Below are 22067 nucleotides of genomic sequence, written 5' to 3' on the forward strand. Positions count from 1 at the left end.
AATCAATTAGAAAGTTGTAGCTCATAACGTGTTCTATGATTGTGGTGAGTTTCAAGGTCATTGGTTTTTGTATATGGCCACCAGGGGGCGTTGAATAATGTAATATCTTAGTATTTCTATATTATATTCGTATCAATGCATATTTTGTAACCACAATCAATTGCAAAGTTGTAGCTCATGACATCATCTATGATTGTGGCAAGTTTTAAGGCCATTAGTTATTCTATATGGTCACCAGGGGGCGTTGAATAGTAGAATAACTTAGTATTTCCTTATTATATTGGTACCTAGGCATATTTTGTTACCATGATCAATTACAAAGTTATAGTTCGTGACATGTTCTATGATTGTGGTGAGTGTCAAGGTCATTGGGTTTTGAATATGGTCACCAGGGGGCATTGAATAGTAGAATAACTTAGTATTTCTATATTAAAGTGGTAACGAGGCATATTTTGTTATCACAATCAATTACAAAATCGTAGCTGCTGACATGTTCTATGATTGTGGTGAGTTTCAAGGTCATTGGATTCTGTATATGGTCACCAGGGGGCGTTGAATATTGAAACTGTTAGATTGTTGAGCATTTGGAACCACTTCCCAAGTGGGCATGGTGTCCCTGGACCCCTAGTTATTCATTTGTAAATGTGATGTTGAAAAAATTCTCTGTAACTTGGGGACCAGGTGGGCAACTTGCCCACTTGCAGGTTGAAATGCTCATTAATCTGACGGTCAGATTAGTGACGGGATCAATATTCAACATCACTTATTGAACATGTGCAGAAATCATTGACCTTTAGACTTGCCACAATCATTGAATGCGTCAGGATGGACCCGATTTTTCTCAAGTATGATGGGCCATAGGGAGATAGATACATATGGAACATCATAAAATTGATTGCAATTTTGAATAATTTTGATTGGAGAAACTTCAGAATTTCCCTTGAAAACCTGTACAAAAGTGATATTGGGCCAGTTTTTGGACAGCAGATATGTCTTGAGGAGATACATGTACCAACCAAATATCAAGACAATCCACTGAGGTGTCTTGAAAGCTTCCCAAAATGACTGGATTCCATCTGTAGATGAATAGTCAAAAGGCAAACGCCAAAAGTTAAAGTACCAAAGTTCCAAGAGGGCTAATAGAAATAAAGACTTAAACTACAAATCAATTAATCATAAATTAACAAATGTTTAATAATTCATAAAACTTGTTGCTCTCTCTAGTACACTACGTAAGAGATTTCACTGCAATCTATGTCATTTTTCATTGCTATCAAATATTCCGTTGGATGCTACAAAGTTTCTTGAGTCGTTTATCGATGATCTAAGTTATTTTCGCACAAGTTAAAGTCTCTATAATATAATAATCCTAACAAACACCATGATTATTCGTCATCGTCTTCTTCCTTCTTAGCGTAGTTATCTTTTATGTGCTCCCACAGTTTCTGAAAAATGATAAGGTATTATATCAATCATCGATAGAGTTAACAAGGTCCCTAAGTGGGTAAAAACAAATTCCTGGTCCCAATAATTGTACCGATCAAGGCATAGTCTACTTTACGACTGCAAACTAGACAAAGATTTCAAATAGCCTATCTCTTAGTCTGAATACCAGTCGTTGTTACGGATCGTACAACGTCTGACGCTAAAGTATCATATAGAGGTTAACTCCTGTTAATTGCAATGCAACAACTGATTTTAGTGTCAAATCAAACCTTTGTACTAAAATAAATAAATTAGTTACCTTGTTGACTTTGAAAACGTGTTTTATAATAAAATTTTTGATGATTGAAATCGCGAACCGGAGAATTTATTGATTTGATTTGAATTTATTGCCACTATCGGGATTTCCAATACGGACTGAATTAATAAAATGTGAAAATTCAATATGTCTCTCTAAAATTACTCTAAATGTTATTTTTTGTTGATAAAACGCATAAATTTTGGTTAATTTTAACCTTAATAATTTGAAACAAGAATAATATCTGCATTGGCACCAAGTTTAAGTTCGAATCCGTAATTTACACTCCCATCATGCACCACGAAAAGCCGCCATATTTGTTATGGTGCTTCACTTCAACTGTTTTTTGAGGCGACTAGTCAAAAGTTTTGAGCTACTACGATCGTCAAAAGCTACTTAGGATTACAAATTTATGCACAAACAATAGTTAACTTCCATCTGATTACAGAACAGTCAGTTTGAGGTAAGTTGATGGTGTTTTAAGGGGTGAAATAGACGCTCAAAGCCTCGTCCCTCAAGATGAGGGACGAAAGTTAACCTTATATGAGCACTTTCGCCCTAGACGTTGTTTCAGGAACAACGGCTAGGTACTAGACTACCTATCTCTTAGAATCGACAAGAGTTTTTAGCATTTTCTAAAATTTAAGAAGTTTCAAGCACCTTTCACAGTATTTTCCATTAAGAAGGAGTTTTTAAGGGGTTGTAGGGACCATAGTTAGGTCCCCATCTTTACAGTAGGCCTAGTTATAACCTTGTCGACCCTCGGATCATCGCTGTGTGTCCTAGACCAAATATCTACAGTTTGACACCAGTTCATGCAAGGTTCCTATAGTACCACGATTTCCAAATGGGCTTTAAGTGTTTGATCACTGCGGTTTGAGGGGTGATTAAGATCTATGTGAACTTCAATTTTCTGTTTCTAAATCTAAACTGCTGAATCTGGATGGGAATCAACAAAAGGATAGGATTGTTTATACGATCTTTTGGCTGTACGGTCGGAACAGGTAATTCTAACCATCCTAGGTTTCAATTAGTAGTAACTGGTTTCTTTATTTTTCAATATCTAGAAGTGAGGAGAAGCAAAACTTTCTCGAAACAGGATTACATAAATTAACTTATATTTTGAACGGAAATTTCGCAGACTATTTCGACACTTACTCCTCGGTTTATCGAGTTCCAAATATAGTCACCGCCCACGTCTACACCTCTCTCGAATAAAAATACACCCGCTACCACACTCAGAGCAAGCGTCGACGATCGCCTGAAGACGGCTTTGTAGATGTTCTGGATGAAACTCATCTCGAAATATCGAAAAACGTCGAAGTGTGAAAATTCAACAGCCCAACAACACCTGTCCTGGAGAATCAGGCAACTTACGCGTAACTCAAATATCACTTCGCTAACTTAAATCATTATCAGATTTTAGAAAAGACTAAGGAAAAATGCAAGAAAAGACGAATATACAAGTTTGGTACATTGCATTTATTAAAAGTAAGGCGTTTATGTTTGGAAAGTAATATATAGTCAATGGCACTATATTCTTGCTTATAGTTCCGATGCGTAGTCCGAATATTGATGTATCGGCGCAGGTCTTCTATGTGTGCAAGAAGCAGCAATATAGACCTATTGAAGGTAGGATTCACTCACAAAAATGTGAAACTTGAATTTTTAAGATGCTCTAGAATATCGATTTTATCCAAATTTAGTGACACCGCAATTAAATAGGTTGTAGTGCCGAATTATTTTTCACATGATGGTGGCAGCACTGTCCGATAACCACTCGCATGCCAGTTGTGGATTTTATTCACGGGTGCATACACATATACGTTCGTCACATTTGATACCTAATTCATAAAACCAGTATCATGTATCTCAATTCCTGTATCCCTGTATGATAAAAAGATAGGGTGGAGCACCGAGGATGGGTCTGTTGGGGGCTGGTCGCTTGTTTCATCCATTCAAAAAATCGCTGCTGAGACTCGATTTGGCGGTAAAATTCGGAATCAAATGCTCACTGCACTGGCATACCGGCAATTGCGCACTAACTTTAATTCAACAATCATATCTTTAAACAGCGTTAAGATCGACAAAGCAGTCCATCACTTATTTTACTGCTTTGACACACAATCACGCATGGCCGCTTGACAAGCCCATGTGCTTGAAAATCCTTTGATCCATTTTCTTTCAGAGTAGTCGAATGAATACAAAAAAGTGTTTTCCCTTCTTGATTTCAAAATCGCTAGCAATCTGTACTGAGTTTATAGGATGGCAAATTTTCTATTAAAAGATCTAGAACCCACAAGAGAAACTTAAATGGGGAAACGATATTACTGTGAAGTATGTGATAAGCATTTTGCCGACAATGTCACAAATCGAAGAAACCATTTGAAAGGACTTGCCCATCAAAGAAATCGCAAGGCCCACTATGACGCTTGCAGAGGTAAATCGGTAAAATACCCCCAATTTGGCACCAGGATTTGTCATGTATTCATATAAATGATTGTATTTTTTTTTCTGTAGATGCAGCTACAATTTTAGCCGAAGAAGCGAAAAAAAATCCATGCAGAAAATTTGCTTCAGGTATCGTGGTATTCTTATTATTCGTCCGAATCAGATGACTTCAGAAAATAGGAAACGAAAACGATTCGCAAAATTTCAATTACTATGATCATTTGCTGATTATATTTCAAAAATTCTCGTTTACAGATCGTTCTGTGAAACCTCAGTTAAACAGACTTGTCTTGCACTAATTTATAATCTTGTTGTTTTCAACAGGGCAGTGTATATTTGGAGCATCTTGTCGTTTTTCTCATATGACGTATGCGTATAGAATCGCTCTAGAAAAACAAGGTGAGAAACCTTTCAAATATTGAGCTCGATCTGCCTATGATACCATACAAATAATTGCAGAAAACCTTTTTGAAATAGAAACTGTATTTCTGCCTGATTTGATGAGGTTTTTTTCGATGTAAAATTCTAAAGCAAAGGTAAAGGCCACGCAATAAATTCCCTTGTTTCGAATCAGCCCTTTTTGGAAAAAGTGATGAGGGAGGCAGGTTGTTATTCATTTTTACCTCCCTTTTTGTGAAGAAAAGAGAAATAATGGAACCTTATTCCAAATTCCAAAAGTGACGAGAGCGACTATTTTTCATATGCTAAGAATGGGGTAAATTTAGGCATCAACGACCTTGAATCATGATGTAAAGCATTTCGTTATCGAAATGCTCACCTGTTACCGTAACGATTAAGTTGCCACCGCGAGGCAACAACATATTTAAGTTTGATCAGGTTGTTGTTCTTCAGGAAGCGTGCGGGAGTGTTTTACTTTTTTTTTAGATAGAAACGAAAATAGATTTCTTTTTACCGACGAAATTTTTTTTTGACTGCGCGAAAATGATTCTGATGAGTAACAAGCAACTTTTTTGCCTGGCCTAATGGAGGAAATTTCGAACCTGAGTTCTGCGGTGCGGCGGGATAGAGAAATTGTGCAAAAGTAACTGATGCATAAATTGAGGATCCCTAACTAATATAACGAGAAAGATGAAGTCCGAAAAAGTTTCCTTGAAGCTGATAATTTATTGATTTGACCTTTCGACTATAACCTAATAGGAATGAAAATTAACAATGAGTTGACAAAAATATGAGATGTACATAATAACCTATGTACATAAACTATACCTATATACATGGTAACTAATTTATCTTTCTTTTTCGCTCAGCGGAGGCTGACTGGTTCGCCAAAAGGAGAAAAATGGAAGAAGCGGCCAAAAACGAATCGCCGAAATTCGAAAGCTGGTTGGAAAAATTCGAATCGAAGTCGTCTGGCAGCGACGAAAAAGAATCTGACTCCGACTCGCTTCATATACCGGAGTTTTCGTTGCCCGAATTCTTACACGGAATACCAGATTTGCCGCCGTCGTTGATCCCACCCACTAAAGAGGATATCCTTACCGCGCCGTTTTCCGAATGGGGTTAAAAATGCTTTCTGGGTGTATGATGATTTGTAAATATATTCTAAATTTTCGAAGAAAGAAAGTTTTTAGTCGTTTTTAACTGAAGTTTTTGATTTACAAAGCCGACGTAGGTTGATCTTGCAAACGCCGGTAACCCGTCGCGGGTACGCGATTCTTTGCGCAAACGTCAGTGACGACGCGACCGTCCACCCAATACTGTTCTCGTTGCCAACTCGCCTATTTTCAGCGCTTGTATCTCCCAGGTTATCGCAAAGCTTCGCAAATTGAACTACTCGTTCGAATAGGAATTGAGGATATTCAAAAAAGGATAGACTAAAAAAGTGTAGAAATAAAGATGTAACCAAGTTACTTTTCACTGCCAATACGTATGAACGCTTGTGATCAATGTGGCAGTCTGTGCGTTGCCTCCATCGACAAATGTGAAGAAGACCTTATTCAGGAATAAATCATTTTCTTAGAAAATATTGTATATATACAACATGTATTATTTCAGTATATCGAATGCTGTGGCGCATTTTACGCGAAGAAAGCCCTTCGATGCTATCAACTCCGACTATGAAATAACAAAAACCTGCTGATTTTACCCTCTGTTCGTTACCAAAATAATTTCCTGTACGACAACAGGTTCCATTTACGTCTTTTACGACGGATATGAAATCAGTTTTTTTTCACAATGACGTCGTTTCGTCGCTATTTTAATTGGGTACGGTTTTAGCACGCGGGTGCGTCACAAACTAAACAAAGCCATTCACCAGTTTCACAAAGCAAAGCATTTCTGTATAAATAGAAAGTTGACAAAATAACTGGGCCATGAACCCGTTGATAGTAAGAGTAATAGATATTTTCTATTATGCGCGGCAACTTTCGTCGATTCGGTTTGATCGAGAAAGCGTTCGGTACTCCATTACATAATTAAAGGCATATAATGCACGTATCGGATTAGCGGATTAGAAAGCCTTGATAAATCGACTCGAGAAACCGTACTGATCGTTCAAGGTGAATTCGATTAGATTAATTACACGTATCGATAACGTTTGAAAAAAGACTTTCGTGACATTGAAAGATGGCGAATTACTTTGCGTCGTACGGTTACGGAAATCCGATTCCCGCGTACACTAAAAACGGTTACGCCGGCGGACTACCTCTAGCTGGATTTCAGGGATTCACCCCCGTGCAATACGTCCAACAGGACGAAATAGCTCAAACACCGAGAGTCGATTATTCCGTGCGCAACGTCATTCAACCAGTTCCGGCACCAGCCGAAAACGACGATGAAGTACATTATTATTACGGACCAGATGGACGCCGTCTGCCCGGTCCACCGGCTGGGCATGGTTGTCGTCAGTGTGACGTGGCACTTCATCATTTCGTGCGGGAACCCGAGCCGCCGCCGCTGCCGAACTTTTTCGTCATCATGGGATTGATGGAATTCGGACGGATAACGATGATCGACCAGAATCGTACAACGCCCGGAGTGACGCACATTCCGTCGCAGGTGGTCGACGAAATCGCCAGAGTTTACAGCCACGTCGAAAGCTCTCAAGTTCAGATCACCTGCGATCAGGGCCGATACTTGGTGCAGACGAGTTATCATCCGGGACCCGGTTTCGTGCGTCAACAGCAGTTACAGTCCGGACAGAACGTGCCACCGCCCCCGCCGCCTCCCCCTAGACAAGACTTCCCTGTTAGAGTTGAGGATAGTTACATCATGCAGAAGTTTTTCGACACTTATTTGAACGAACCGGTGTTAAAAAAGCAACGCGAATCGCGGAATCAAGGAATGACTCCCCGTTCTAAACGCGGATCTCAAACGTACCGATGAAAGTAATAAACCGAACTGATGATTATCATTTTTATCTATAATAGAAAATAAATTCCTGATTTGCACTGTTGCATTCAAGATTTAAAGAATCGATTATTGTCATTTATTGAAGAACCGCATCTTATCAAAACGCGTACGTTTCCATTCTACAAGTATTTAGCAAAATAACTAAATTCAAACGTACCGTAAAATACAATGAGTCTATGTACTACATGTTGATAATGTACAGTCCTTTTTATGGTGGCTGATAAGGGCCATAGCGTAAAATTCCTGGTATGTAAATGAGGGCGCCAGAACGCCAGAACGCCAAAACGAAAAAAAACGTCCAATTTTCTCTAAAAGTTCGTTTTGGCGCGCCAAAACGGAGAATATTCCGTTTTGGCGCCCCCGCCAAAACGAACTTTCATTTTGGCGCCCCCGCCAAAACGAACTTTCGTTTTGGCGCCCCCGCCAAAACAACGAAAAACGTCCAATTTTCTCTAAAAGTTCGTTTTGGCGCGCCAAAACAAAGAAAATTCCGTTTTGGCGCCCCCGCCAAAACGAACTTTCATTTTGGCGCCCCCGCCAAAACGAACTTTGGTTTTGGCGCCCCCGCCAAAACAACGAAAAACGTCCAATTTTCTCTAAAAGTTCGTTTTGGCGCGCCAAAACAAAGAAAATTCCGTTTTGGCGCCCCCGCCAAAACGAACTTTCATTTTGGCGCCCCCGCCAAAACGAACTTTGGTTTTGGCGCCCCCGCCAAAACAACGAAAAACGTCGAAATTTCTCTGAAAGTTCGTTTTGGCGCGCCAAAACAAAGAAAATTCCGTTTTGGCGCCCCCGCCAAAACGAACTTTCATTTTGGCGCCCCCGCCAAAACGAACTTTGGTTTCGGCGCCCCCGCCAAAACAACGAAAAACGTCGAAATTTCTCTGAAAGTTCGTTTTGGCGCGCCAAAACGGAGAAAATTCCGTTTTGGCGCCCCCGCCAAAACGAACTTTCATTTTGGCGCCCCCGCCAAAACGAACTTTGGTTTTGGCGCCCCCGCCAAAACAACGAAAAACGTCCAATTTTCTCTGAAAGTTCGTTTTGGCGCGCCAAAACAACGAATATTCCGTTTTGGCGCCCCCGCCAAAACGAACTTTCGTTTTGGCGCCCCCGCCAATACGAACTTTAAACCACGTAAAATAATTCTATATATACGTAAAATATTTTCATTTATGCAAATTTATGCAAATTACACACAAGATCAACGCGCCAATTTGAAAAATAATTTTACTGTGGTTGAATGCTTGTTTTGGCGGGGGGGCCAAAACGGAAATAACCGCGCCAAAACGAACTTTTCTTTGTTTTGGCGCGCCAAAACGAACTTTCAGAGAAATTTCGACGTTTTTCGTTGTTTTGGCGGGGGCGCCAAAACGAAAGTTCGTTTTGGCGGGGGCGCCAAAATGAAAGTTCGTTTTGGCGGGGGCGCCAAAACGGAATTTTCTCCGTTTTGGCGCGCCAAAACGAACTTTCAGAGAAATTTCGACGTTTTTCGTTGTTTTGGCGGGGGCGCCAAAACGAAAGTTCGTTTTGGCGGGGGCGCCAAAATGAAAGTTCGTTTTGGCGGGGGCGCCAAAACGGAATTTTCTTTGTTTTGGCGCGCCAAAACGAACTTTCAGAGAAATTTCGACGTTTTTCGTTGTTTTGGCGGGGGCGCCAAAACCAAAGTTCGTTTTGGCGGGGGCGCCAAAATGAAAGTTCGTTTTGGCGGGGGCGCCAAAACGGAATTTTCTTTGTTTTGGCGCGCCAAAACGAACTTTTAGAGAAAATTGGACGTTTTTTTTCGTTTTGGCGTTCTGGCGTTCTGGCGCCCTCATTTACATACCAGGAATTTTACGCTATGGCCCTTATCAGCCACCATACCTTTTAGATTTTGTCATAACAAATAACATGGATTTCAAAATAAATCTTTCGAGTGAATTTATGAGATTAATGTGAATTTACAGGAAGCAAATATATCCACTGGATGAATGGCTATGCAGATGAATTCGAAATTGCTCTTCTGATCCCTGTTTCGATCGTGCGGCGTTCCCCTCATTAAATCCTAAAATTGATTTCTAAAAACAAAGATCTGAAGACATTATTTTGAACTGAATCATTCCTTATGTTCTAAGCAGATCAAAATGACTGGTTTTTTGTGTCTCCCATATAGCTCTTTACCAAATAGTTTTGATTCTTCGCCAGACACACAGTATATACGTGTGTTCATGAATACAATCAAGTATTTAGCTTAACACTTCGTCTAAAAAATTAGAATTATCTTTGTGAAATGAAAACACATTCGTTTCATTGCAATCGGAAGCTTGCGTTGGATATAAAATAGTGTATATCATCGAACATACAATGCATTGAACCGATTCATTTCCGATTCTGTCTCCGCGTATATATTCAGAGTTATATCTAAGAATATCTCGGATGATGTCAGCGGACAAGTCACGTTTTTCATTTCGTTCCGAGGTTGAGTGGACGAAGGAATTTCCATCAAAAGCATATTGCTTTGTGCCTGATAGGTCTAGTTTTAGCGACAATATTAGCCGTAATCATCTTGTATACGTAAGCTTTCACCGCCTAGATATAAATTTCACGGCTATATGTCTTATACGTAACGACTAAGCCACAGCATGCGATAAATTTCCAACAAAAAAAAACATTCAGTGGCGGATCCAGCCTACCGCGAGTACCGCTTCAGTACTCAAGATTTCCCCATTACATTTTCAATATAGTCAAGATTTGCCTGTATGTGACTAAATACACAAACATGTATCATGTTTGTCTCTCCGACACTAAGGGCGTCGGGCCTTCGGCCAGCTACTCGGGAGACACGTACAATATTACTTTAGCAGTAATCAGATTTGACCCCTGGATCCGCCACTGAAATTGAACATCTAAACACTCATTTACTAACAAGAGGAATATCTATATTGACGATAAGTATCTAACTACATTTAAATCTTCAGAAAATCGTTTTTCAAAAACCTCGTTTCTCATTTCTGCTGAGCTTAATTGACCCGACCGGTCGCCTATCTACCTTACTTTTTTAAAATCACGATCAAGCTAACCTTTACAGGCCCGGCACCTATAGAAATGAACTGATTACAAATCTTATTGCGGTTTACAAAAGTGATCCGGCCTTAGGAGAAACACGTTATTTTATTTTGGCCTAATGTTCAAACGTTTGGATACGTATGTAATTTTAGAAACGTTCCGCTACATTTAAGAAAATGTACTTCAGCGATTTCTCGCTATATCGCTGAAATACGTTGTTATGCCCGTCGAAATGAAAGGTATTTTGAAATAGATTTTCAATCAAGCCTTTCGCGTTTATGATGAATGGCAGTGCCTTTATTTATAGATATGCGTGATTAAGAATTTTTAACTTATAAGACGTTACGAGATATTGAATGAACACAAATAAACCGGTGGCCTACTATATAAAAGTTCAGATCAAGTTTTGAATAGTAATACTATCTATTCATACACTCCATGCATATATATATATATATATATATGATTTTCACTTATTCACAAAAACACTACGGCGACTATGTCTAATACATTAAACTTCGATGGCTTATTACGTCTACCATTTCCAAATGATCATTTGGCTATCAATCTTGTTTCTACCAGATTTTTCCTCCGCCGGTACGTAAGTTTTATTTTTGTCGTAAGAAACACGTTTTCAAATTTCACAGGTTTAGGCCTATGCAAATGATGAATAAAGTAGCTAGGATTCCATATAAGAACGTTGAAGTTGTAAACTTTGAAATGTCTTTCAAATGGGATGTATAGTTTTTACAACGCGGCTTGCAACGGTGATGGATATGGCTGGTAAACAAGGGTAACTGATGTCCCCGTCCCATATGCCTCAGCATCTATCAAAGAACTGTATTGAGTTTTCCTCAAACTAATCGGGTCCGGTAAAGCCATTATGTCCTTCTACAGGAAAACAAGCCACATGCCCAAATAATCGAAGGCAGCCAGGATAAGATACATCATTACTGTTGTGATATACATTATTCCAGTTTCAAACAGATATGATATAAAAAGAATATTATTCTGTAAAATGCACATTTTTACAGATTTATCATGTAGCCTGACTTCAAATCATATGTGTGATGGCTGGTCCTTAGAACCCAAACGACTCTGGCAAATACAGGTACGTATAGAATTGAAATTCCAAATATAGCTGCAAAACAGCGATCAAGCGGGTATTCATGGAAAGGTGTTACCGTTGATAAAAATAAACCTACAGGTGTTAGCTACACACCTTGCCGTTGACTTCAAGCTGAAAACTTAAAAACGAAGATTTTTCTCATACATCAATTTTTGCACCTCTAAGATTGGAAAATGTAAAATTCCCCTTAGTGGATAAACGGAGGGGCCTGTTTGTGGCATTTTTATGAATTGAACACATCCTGAAAAAATTTCACGAAGAACCGACAAACATCTATTTCAAGATTCGTGTGGAATATATACTTCCACCGAATTCGTTAGTAGAATGTCATCAAAAGTAGTCTCGTTAGTTAGTTTATGTATCTTCCGTTTGTTTATTTAAAGGGAACTTTCATCGCCGCCCATCCAGCAAACATAATGCATTTAGATGTCCCGTTTTCGCCAGATGTCCAGTCAGCGAATATCAGCTCACCGTGGTTAAACGTCGATAGACTCTCCGTGCAGATTCGCTGCATTTCGTTGCGTTACAGTTTCAACATCCCCGTGAAGAGAAACATTCATTTCGAAGTCGTCGTAGAGAACAGAAACCGATCTTTGATATTCAATCGAATGATGAAAGTTGTACGAGGCCATGGTTCATTTGCTTCTTCCCGCTGGATCAGCGAAGATTTCCCGTTGCGCTTTCAGCCCAACTCCGGCCATGGTACCGAACTCCGTGTAAGTTGAAGTTCTCAAATCTCAATTGATTTCTGTTACTATACAGGCGGTTCAGGGGCGGATCTAAACCGGATCACAAGGAGCACGTGCTACCCTCGCAATCTTCCCGTACCCTTAGGAAAATACTTTTTCCACCTGCGGCCAATAAAACAGCAGTCCGCGGCGCAAAATTTAGCTAATATTCGCTTTAATGTCCCCCAGATGCCTAGAAATTGGACGAAAACGCACTGAAATTTCCATTTCGTTGTGCTCCTGTCAAATTCCGCCCCTTATTCCGCTCCCGTGGGCGAATATCGGCCTTGCGACGGCAAAGGACTCAATGCGACGCGATTCTCTACGACCACCAGCGACGATGGCGTCATTATATAGACCCGTCGACCTACGCGCCCTTGTGACTTCCAGCAAGAAAATACTATAGGCGACGCTCGAATTCAATCGCAAGCAATACGGCGAATAATTTGCCGAAGAAATGTCCCTAATCTGTCTAGATGGCTGAAGCGCATATTTTCAACCAGTTTCAACCGATCGCATCGCAAGCAGTCGTGAGTCGATCTACGCCCACCTTTTCCAAGACTCGTTTTACTTGATCTACAAGACATATAAAACTATTGCAAACTCTCGCTATGAACCGAATACCAATCATCACCACATTTTTTATAGGTGAAAATAGTTGTGCAATGGAAGGCGACAGATTATATTGGCGGAAGCCAGGTTCGATTTGCAAATATTCTCATATCGCAAGGTTCATGTCCGACTCAGACGACTGAACCAGCACTGACAACATCAAGTAAGGCAACCATTCAGTAATCCTTTTCATTGTGATGATGATGACGATAGCCAGCCTTATTTTTCTTTAACTCATCGGTGTTACTTTTTCAGGCGTAATCCAACGCAAATGCCAATACCAGCTACAGTCGAGTTTTGCCTGTCGACGCGGTGGCTGCGTGGCCGTTTGGCAAATTTGTGATGGTAAAATAGACTGCCCGGATGGTTCCGATGAAGAAAACACGAACTGTAGAAAAACAACCACCATAGCTAAGCCTTCGCATCGTGACACAGGCACGCCGATTGCGAGCACTGTCACTGAAAACGGCAAGTTAATTACATCATCCAAAAATTGAAATGCATATCGCCAACCAAGAAGATTGACAGGTCCCTTTTTATTGTGAAAAATCTACTCAATTGGGGGTTATATTGGGTTTTTTTTTGTTTCTGGTAGAAACACATGTCAGAATTGAAGTGGTGCAGCAATTACGTAAGTGTCCTGAACTAACAGTTATATCGCGTTTTCTGTTTACATTACAGCCATCATTGCCGTGAGTGTGGCTACAATTATGATTCTAGTCTGCGTCGGGCCGATTACCTTATGTAAATTACTCGGTAGATTTTGCCATTCGGTGGAGGATAAGTTGGCAAGGATGTTCGACGCGTGTCGCAGATGTAGAATTAGAGGGAACGCGTATAACGTTCGCCAGTCGGCAAGGTCGGCTGGTGTGGAACATTCAGACTCCGAGGGCGAAGAAACGAACCAGACACCAAGGTCAACACGATCAGCTGCGGACACCCGACAGGCCGCAGGCGTCCATAACCAAAGACAAGCTAATTCAAGGGTCGAATCAACGGTCCAGGCGGCCAACGGTAATACGATTATCGAAACACCTCCGCCATCTTATGAGCAAGTACGGTTTTTCAACACGAGTCCGCCGCCGTCTTATGACGAGGTATGGCGTTAAAACGAACGCCACCGCTAAAAAAAGCAATAAAAAGGATTCGTTCGTTGGCTGGAATAATCAGAGCTCGGCAGAAATATGAGGGCTGTTCCGGGAACAGTTAATAAGATTAGCAACTCCCCAAGCTGTGGCGGTACTCGGCGTAAACGAATTGTCCCGAAAAGAACATTTGTTACGCGGAATCGTGCGTACTTCTGGAACAACTGCGAGAACGGCAATTATTCTCAAGCCGTTATCAATCGTGTTTTTTTTGTTGTTTTATTGACAATAATAATAATGATAATGGAAAAATGATAGTAGCTTATAGCACATGTTTCGTCCAGGAACAACATGATAATTCGGCATTTCATCTAATTTACATATTTTACATCGCACGACCGCTTCAAAAAATACCAAAACTCTATCGTAATATTGCGCACATTTTCGTCCACAACTTGCAACCAAGGGAAATATGCGCAACTAGGTTTAGTGATCGCAATTAAAAACACGATTGAAACAGAAATAGTTCGTTTATAGATTCATCATTTCGAAAGTTGATGTGGTAATTATCTTTTAGAAAAAGATTGTTTTATGCTTCATATTATAAGAAAAAATCATCGATTCCTTTACCCTCCTTGAGCCTTTGAGTTTGATATTCGGAGTGTCTCTGCTGTTCAATAATAGTCTACTCGGTTTTTTTTTCATTTCTGAAACTAATGACCACTAATCAAGCCATCAAATCGCATCTACTTTTAGTTTATTCGGAACGGAATACCTTGATTAAACCTGATCCCAAAAGGTTCAACTCTCCCTAATTACCTTCAATCTCTGAAAGAAAATGGTAGAAAATAGCTGATAGATCGACACGCGCGCCAAATTAACGGGTATTTCTCCAAATTACACATAACAAATAGCGTGGTATGACGCGCCAAGAAAATGATCATCTGTTTTTGCATTTTTCAAAATAGATCAAATAGCAGTCGTATGATTGGCGTGTGTACCAAACTCGCATTCTAGGCTCATGCGTCTGAAGGCAGTTTTACTGTTTCTAGTTACATTTGCAGATATCAATTAATATGTAATCATTTAATATGTAAGTCCGATGTCCAGCACGATTGAAAAACAGCATCTGTTATACAGAAAACCTGAAATTTCATTTATATTTCGAAAATTGTAAACTTAGACTTCAAACATCGTAATCTAGTATAACTGACCGTATACGAGTCTCAACTGAAAAAGAAGTTCCTCGTCGATATCGATTCTACTTCAAACGTCAGATTAACTATTTGCCGTTGACCATAAATATCAATGGCCTTGTTTCATATACGCGTTACGCTTTTGCACGGTATATCTTTCGCGGCTATCAACTAGACTCTTTTTCATATCGCGATCGACCTCTTTCTTTCGGGTAAAGAAGAAAAATATTACGTATCCGAAAACAAGGTCTGATGATATATACGTTTGATCTATTCAGCCATTAATGCGCCGACGATATTGCACCGTTCATCTTATACGTCATTTACCTTCGCGAAAATAATTATCTTCGCCGCGATGCGGGTACTGATAACATTCAACATCTGACGCAATAAAGCCCTGATCTATGGCTGCTTAGAAATTAGTCGTAGTTTTATCACTCTTTATAATAGTTTCGGGCGATGAATAGGCGCGAGGCTTCGACTATCGACCGAAATGCGATAATAAAGAATCGGCCGAACTACTTATTCGGACCTTTCAGATTTCATTTTCAGTTTAACGGAACGAAGGCTTAAAAGTTTGAACTCACGGAGTTGAATTCAACAGTCTGTTAGAGAATTAGTGTAGAAACTGATTATTTCAACCGCGCGATGGAAATCTAGCCAATATCGGTAAAGTTTTGGCCTAATACTGCGCGATATTTAAGGCAACGTCAACCGTCCAGACACAACTTTTATAAATAGAATATATTCATGCCGTTATGGGAGTAGACCTTCCAGAAGTATCAACCCAGAACTAACGCCTTTGCTTAGTTTATAGAGTCCATGATCCAATCCAGCCACTCTAGTCCGTCTGCAATGAAAACAGATCAGAAATAAATCTGCGTCGTGTAATTGCCGGTGCGGAGCTGTATTTTGTTTTGGACTGCGGCTGGCGATTAGTCATTCTAGTCAAAGATACAAATTAATTAGAGACAAATATCACCGGTGTATTAGTTACTGAGAGGTCCCAAGACGGTATTCTACAGGTTGGTGCGATGTATTATTGATGAGATATGCGGTTAATGCCAGTTTCCGGGTCGTCGCTTTTGCCGCGTTATGAGCGTACTGCGGTTTGCGGAGGGCAATTTACGACTTTTGATTCATACGAAGGTCATAACCGCCAACCGTTTTGAATTTAAAAAGCGTCATTCGGTCGCCGGCGAATGCTGATTTATCGCGGCTGTTTAACGACACACAAAACATTTCACCTTTTGCTTTTGGATAACCGGCAATTGCGCAGCACCCTCGCTCGGAGCCGAGGCTGTTAATAAAAACTTCGGTTAAAAAACCATTTTTCCGGCGTCAGACAGCTGTAACGGTGGATCCTGTGCTATTCATCATCATTACATTTTAAAACCATTGTCAACGTGAACACGCGATCTGCCTTCTGGTAATGTTCGGTTATTTCCGTCGCTTACATAAACCCGACATTTTAAAACTAATTTTTTATCCGCGCTCTTCGTTACACGGATGCTGGGGCGAGTCGTGACATTGATATATACGGTATGAATACACAAGATATATCGCCGCTGAAATAGAACCGGGTATTTTTTCCGCGAATAGGGGCGCGCATTACTAGAAGCCCTTTTTCGCCACCGTCCTAATAACAGCAGTGTTTGCGCCGAGGAGAGAAGTTATGCGAGCTTGATTGAAGAGGAAATAAGAGCAGAATTGTTACCATCATGTATTCATTGACCAATTTCTCGGTGTCCCGGACGAATCGGCGAACAATGGAACGGAATGCATATTTGAATGAGATAAACGAGATAGGCGACATATGAAGACAAATTTTTCGACCGATCGCGTGTCCACTTTGAACGCGTTTCCTTTGTCTGATGACAATGATCGACCGTGTTTGCGAATGATGATGGCGAAGATCGGTTTTGCACCGAAAACTGCATCGTATTGAAGCATACAGCCAGTGACGTAAAACATTCACTGTGTAAAGCCGGGCGTAGGTCGGCCTTGCGACTCACTGCGACCGCCACGACGATCGCGTCGCAGCGACCCACCGACCTGTAATGCAACGTGATGCCGTGGTGCTCGCTGATTGATTATTCGTCCGTGGGTGTTGCGCACATTTCAAACCGTTTCAAAACGTTTTTCTGTTCGGCGTTTTGTTTTGCCATCGAAAACGTTTTTCACGAGGAAAATACGTTTTGTCGGTGCCGTGTGCGGCAGGCTTAAAATTATTTACTTCTTTAAGTTAACCGAAAATGTCAACGATTTGATTCGTTAATTAGATGAGTCTATAGGATCTAGCGGACCCATTTGAGAGAACGACATAAGTTTCAAGTCGCACGATAGCCTACTTCGTGAAAATGAAAATAGTTATGTGTGAAACAGAGACGACGCCTATAGCTGGTAAAATGCCAATGTCGAGCTTCTCGCTCGAGTTATCGATATCGATTAGGTTCTTTCAGAAGTCAACCTCACTCAGAAAGCTCGTCTCAAATAAAAGGAAGAACATTGGTATACTTTTGATTCTGTTATCAAAATATATTCAAATCTAGCAAACTCCACACGCCTTTTGGCAACTTTCTAACATATAAGAAGGATTTTGCTCGCATCCGCCTATATCCGCCCAATCTTTGCAGTGCGGTGATCTGTCAACGCATACGGCTGAAATGAATGAAAATAAGATAAAGGAAACGTAGCGCATTTTCAAAAGATACCTTTTTCTTATACATACTACGTAGACCGTAACCAGTCTAAATCAATTTTGAACCATAAACGCCTCTGGTGTACAATGAAGTGATTCTATAGACATACATCTTTGGCGTCATTAGATTTCAGTGAAGTGACCCCCACCTTTCACAGTATTCCATAGATGGAATTTGGCACTTTTAGCAACATTCAAACCGTATAAATTTCTAGTTTTCAGTTATGCAAAAACCATTTCTCAATTTTGCAACAAAGCGACGTGAGAGCGACATAAAAATCGGTGGTCAGTTTTGAATTACTTACGACCTGTATTGTATCTAAATATAGATTACGAACCTGAGCTGTCACCGGTATAAGGCTGACAATCGTACAACGTTCTCACTCTTTGAATGTCTGTAGGACTGAGGTCTAACAATCCGATCTTGGCGTTCGGGTCCCTGGGTACCATCGTCGGGTAGCCGTTCATGCTCGCTGCCGTAGCGCCGTAGTGCATAATACTGGCGTAATCGTACCGGGTTCCCAGCAGGTCCATGTTCTGGGTCTCAATTCTAAAGTTGCTAGCCGCTCCTGTTACGAGAAGAGTTTAGAAAATCGTTAAGAAAAGAACTTATCTTATCATGTTGTTCAGAGGGTGCTTAAAAATGTCTGAATATCATCTTAACAACTAGTTAAGTTAACGAATAGTTAAGTTGGTTCTATATTATCCAATGCACCGTTATAGCATTAAACCAATTTTTGAACTAATACATTTTTAAGGATTCAACAAATCTGAAGCATAAAGGTCGAAGTCTATTTCTGTTGGTGAATTTTAGAGTCTAAGTGTTTATGCTTCTTTTCTGTATATCTTTCTTTTCAATCTACTGCAATATCTATCAAAGTAATGGTTATTTCTCAACAATTAACAGAAACCCTTTTACTAAGTCGTAAGTCCGCGAATAGGATAAGGCCTTAGCAGCGCAATCTCACGATAGAATGTAAAAACTAGTAAAAGTTTTGAATTTTAGAAAATAATGTTTTTGATGATTTTGTCGTGTATCATCAACAAGAACATGATTTCCGTCATGGCATTGAGTGTTCCACTGATCTATCTCTGTATCGTTCCATCACGATACCACCAGATGACGGCTACATAGGCCTAGAGTTTTAGCATCGATCAACTTTTATCGTGAGATAAAAACGTAAATACACGTATTACTATATAATAACTGAACTGACTAGGGTCCATGTTTTCCCAGTGGACGTCGATGTACTGATCACGATCGGGTCGACTCATTTCGTGCCAGAACCCGAATGTATGGAGCATCTCGTGTTGCACGATTCCGTTCTGCAGACAGGTCCATCCTAACGATGCCATTTGTTGACCACCTACCATTCCGACCGGTGAAAAACATCTGGATAAATATAAAGAGTAGTTATTCTCTTTAGCAATCATTTACTTCCGATAAGCTGATCAGGTTTTGAGAACAGACAAGGTTGGCTCTCGCCTGTGAAAACAGAATCAAAATTATAGTTGCGTTGGGCAAGCTTCTCATTTTCTTGGACCTCAGCAACTAAACTTACTCTACATAGCTTTTTGGAACTGAATCCCGGAAAATGAAGACATCAAAGTGCACAATACCGGATTCAGGGTATGTACGATGAGTTTTTCTTTTTGAAAAAGTTGCACTTATATCTTGACCTCATCACTGTACTTGGAGGTTTTACAAGAAAATCCAATGCATAAATCTAGTATAAAATGAACAACTCCCCGAGGCGTTATTAAGCGGTAAATTACATTTTAAATCAGTCTCGATGAAATAAATTATTTACCCATTTCCCGGCATTATGAGGACGTAATTGGCTTCGTCCCGTTGAGGCGTGAGAGAAATACAGTATCCCAACGCATTCACCTGACGTTCGAGATCGGCAAAGGCTGTCGTAATTATTTGTTCATGTTCCGGACCTGAAAAAAGCAAACGCCTACATCAGACAGTCGCGCAAACAATAAATAGTAACAGCAGTTATCTGGCCAACAAGAAATTGATTTCATTCGTCTTTCTTGGACTGAATTTGAAATATGTAGCATTTCTAACTTGGATTTTACTCTGTTATCATTCAAAAACACCAGTTTAAGCTGATATGTTAAGAAAAAAACCGGATCGTTTCACGGAGATAAAGCTTCCTTAAAGTTTCCATGACTAAAATCAGTGCGAGTCGTTCAGTGAAACGGGCCCCAGGTCCCTTGAAGTTTAAAGTAGGTATACCGTATCCATGTAGTCTGTACGGAACAATGCCGTTTGGCCACCTCATCTGCTTGTACTTGATACCGTTTCGAAACTGAAATGACACAGAGAATATTCACCGATCGACTTAAAATTGAAAACTTCGTAGAAAATTATCACTTTGGAAACTGGGTGGTCGAATACTTATCGTACAGATCCGGCCTCAACGTCGATCTTCATTTGAGATACGTCGATATCTCCCTGGTATTTTCCTAACAAAACAATAAATGGTCAAATTTAGGGTAATGATTTTAAAAAAAAAGTTTCACGAACTTGTATTTGAATGGATTGAACATGCTAACCGGAATATACTTGTGGCTCCTTGGCTCTATCCTGCACTAACTTCGCTTGAATTTCTGTGAAATTAGACCGAAAATCATGACCATGTATTTGTTCATTTGAAACATAGAATATGTTTTGATCTTAAAATTGGGATTGACCGTGTTATTCATTTGATTGGTAGATTTCGTTTGGCTTTTCTTGATTTGATGTCCCTTACAAACCCACCACACCTGTCGGGATCGAATATGTTTTAACAACAGGAAACATGCCTATTTGACATGTATATTTCTTTTCGGTACGTTTCCAATTTTTGCTGGTGGTTCACTTATGCATACGGAGAAAGTGGTGTATTTTGGCCGCGTCATCGGAGTGCATTCTATCGGATTTTTCGCATCATGCGATCGCGCTAAATTGCGTTGCATTACTGCAAAGTGCGTCTTCGCAATTCTCTTGGCAGATTTTATTGATTCGAGATTCACTTGAACGATAGATGGTTACTGTGTAGTTATAATGTTGTTATTATACGTAAAAACAAATAGACATACGACAAAAACTGACGGATATAGCGGCTGTTTGAACGCCGGAAGTGACATAGTGCAGCCATTATTTCACATTATCCACACCATAAATCTGTTGACAGAATCGTCTGTCTATTATCATATTGCCTTTGGATAAAAACGTCGCGTGCTTTTTTTCGGAAAATCCCAACGAAAGTGTTTTAAAGTTTTCTTTACTCCGAGTCCTCAAAACATTTTTATCAAAAAAACCTTTAGATTAAGCATACGTAAGCCAAAGATCGTTCTGCGAAAATATCTTCCGCTTTTAGCAAAAGATGATGATGATGCACTTCTTTTCGTAAAACAATATCTCTGATCGAATGTCGAATTCAATGGAAAAATTCTGTTCACGATGACGTGGTTTAAAAAACACAAGATGACGCGGATTGTCTTACCTGCCTCTTTGGCACTTCTAGTTTCTTTTGTCTGAAAGATGTATCAACAAGGAAATATTACAGTCGACCACAGCGAGCTCCCATTATCAAAAACTTCTTCGAATTTGGCGATTTTTTCTTTTACTAAGAAAGCATATTGATATTTGAGATCAAAGTTTTTGATATCGAAGCGTATACCTTTAATGCAGCCGCAGCGGCGGCGAAAAGGATTATCCACGCGAGGTTCGCCATCATTTTCCGAATATTACGATGCTCCAGTGAAACCGTTTCACCGATCAGGCGTATATGTATAAAACGCGATTTATTTGATTCCGGAAGCAGACACGAGATTAAATACGCAGCGCACTGTTGACTTTAAGATAAACGAATTGAATCTAAACACGACGTACATATCGTTTATGAAGACTGATGGGCTGTGTTTTATGAATTTTATCTTCTTTTTTCATCCTACGATAGTATATTCACAATCAATTAATTTACTATCATTGACGTTATTTGCTTGTTATTTTCGTC

At 40.0% G+C, this 22067-nt stretch overlaps 5 protein-coding genes across 5 annotated transcripts; 3 read left to right on the top strand and 2 right to left on the bottom strand.

Moving 5' to 3' along the window:
* Window positions 1-1193: 1193 nt before the first annotated feature.
* LOC141900112 (cytochrome b-c1 complex subunit 9-like) lies at window positions 1194-3118 on the bottom strand. The gene is made up of 2 exons (XM_074786852.1): window positions 2900-3118; window positions 1194-1445 (listed from the first exon to the last, which is right to left on the bottom strand). Exons 1-2 carry the CDS (start codon window positions 3038-3040, stop codon window positions 1386-1388), a joined length of 201 nt encoding a protein of 66 aa, XP_074642953.1. The 5' UTR covers window positions 3041-3118; the 3' UTR covers window positions 1194-1385.
* A 171-nt stretch (window positions 3119-3289) lies between these two features.
* On the top strand, window positions 3290-5761 carry LOC141900363 (zinc finger matrin-type protein 5-like). The gene is made up of 5 exons (XM_074787222.1): window positions 3290-3373; window positions 4029-4181; window positions 4262-4321; window positions 4517-4591; window positions 5461-5761. Exons 2-5 carry the CDS (start codon window positions 4055-4057, stop codon window positions 5715-5717), a joined length of 519 nt encoding a protein of 172 aa, XP_074643323.1. The 5' UTR covers window positions 3290-3373; window positions 4029-4054; the 3' UTR covers window positions 5718-5761.
* Window positions 5762-6532: 771 nt separating this feature from the next.
* Window positions 6533-7732, top strand: LOC141900316 (uncharacterized). Its single transcript, XM_074787146.1, has one exon. The coding sequence runs from the start codon at window positions 6779-6781 to the stop codon at window positions 7535-7537; it is 759 nt and encodes a 252-aa protein (XP_074643247.1). The 5' UTR covers window positions 6533-6778; the 3' UTR covers window positions 7538-7732.
* A 3357-nt stretch (window positions 7733-11089) lies between these two features.
* Window positions 11090-14465, top strand: LOC141900265 (uncharacterized). The gene is made up of 6 exons (XM_074787069.1): window positions 11090-11203; window positions 11641-11717; window positions 12119-12451; window positions 13112-13238; window positions 13331-13543; window positions 13757-14465. The coding sequence occupies exons 1-6, from the start codon at window positions 11128-11130 to the stop codon at window positions 14182-14184; spliced, it is 1254 nt and encodes a 417-aa protein (XP_074643170.1). The 5' UTR covers window positions 11090-11127; the 3' UTR covers window positions 14185-14465.
* Window positions 14466-17870: 3405 nt separating this feature from the next.
* On the bottom strand, window positions 17871-21860 carry LOC141899334 (zinc metalloproteinase nas-6-like). Its single transcript, XM_074785579.1, has 9 exons — window positions 21732-21860; window positions 21555-21585; window positions 20623-20676; window positions 20474-20532; window positions 20303-20375; window positions 19869-20001; window positions 19275-19450; window positions 18396-18626; window positions 17871-18017 (listed from the first exon to the last, which is right to left on the bottom strand). The coding sequence occupies exons 1-9, from the start codon at window positions 21786-21788 to the stop codon at window positions 17905-17907; spliced, it is 927 nt and encodes a 308-aa protein (XP_074641680.1). The 5' UTR covers window positions 21789-21860; the 3' UTR covers window positions 17871-17904.
* Between the last annotated feature and the right edge of the window lie 207 nt (window positions 21861-22067).

This window comes from Tubulanus polymorphus, chromosome 2 (genome assembly GCF_964204645.1).
Source record: "Tubulanus polymorphus chromosome 2, tnTubPoly1.2, whole genome shotgun sequence".
Lineage (NCBI taxonomy): Eukaryota > Metazoa > Nemertea > Palaeonemertea > Tubulaniformes > Tubulanidae > Tubulanus > Tubulanus polymorphus.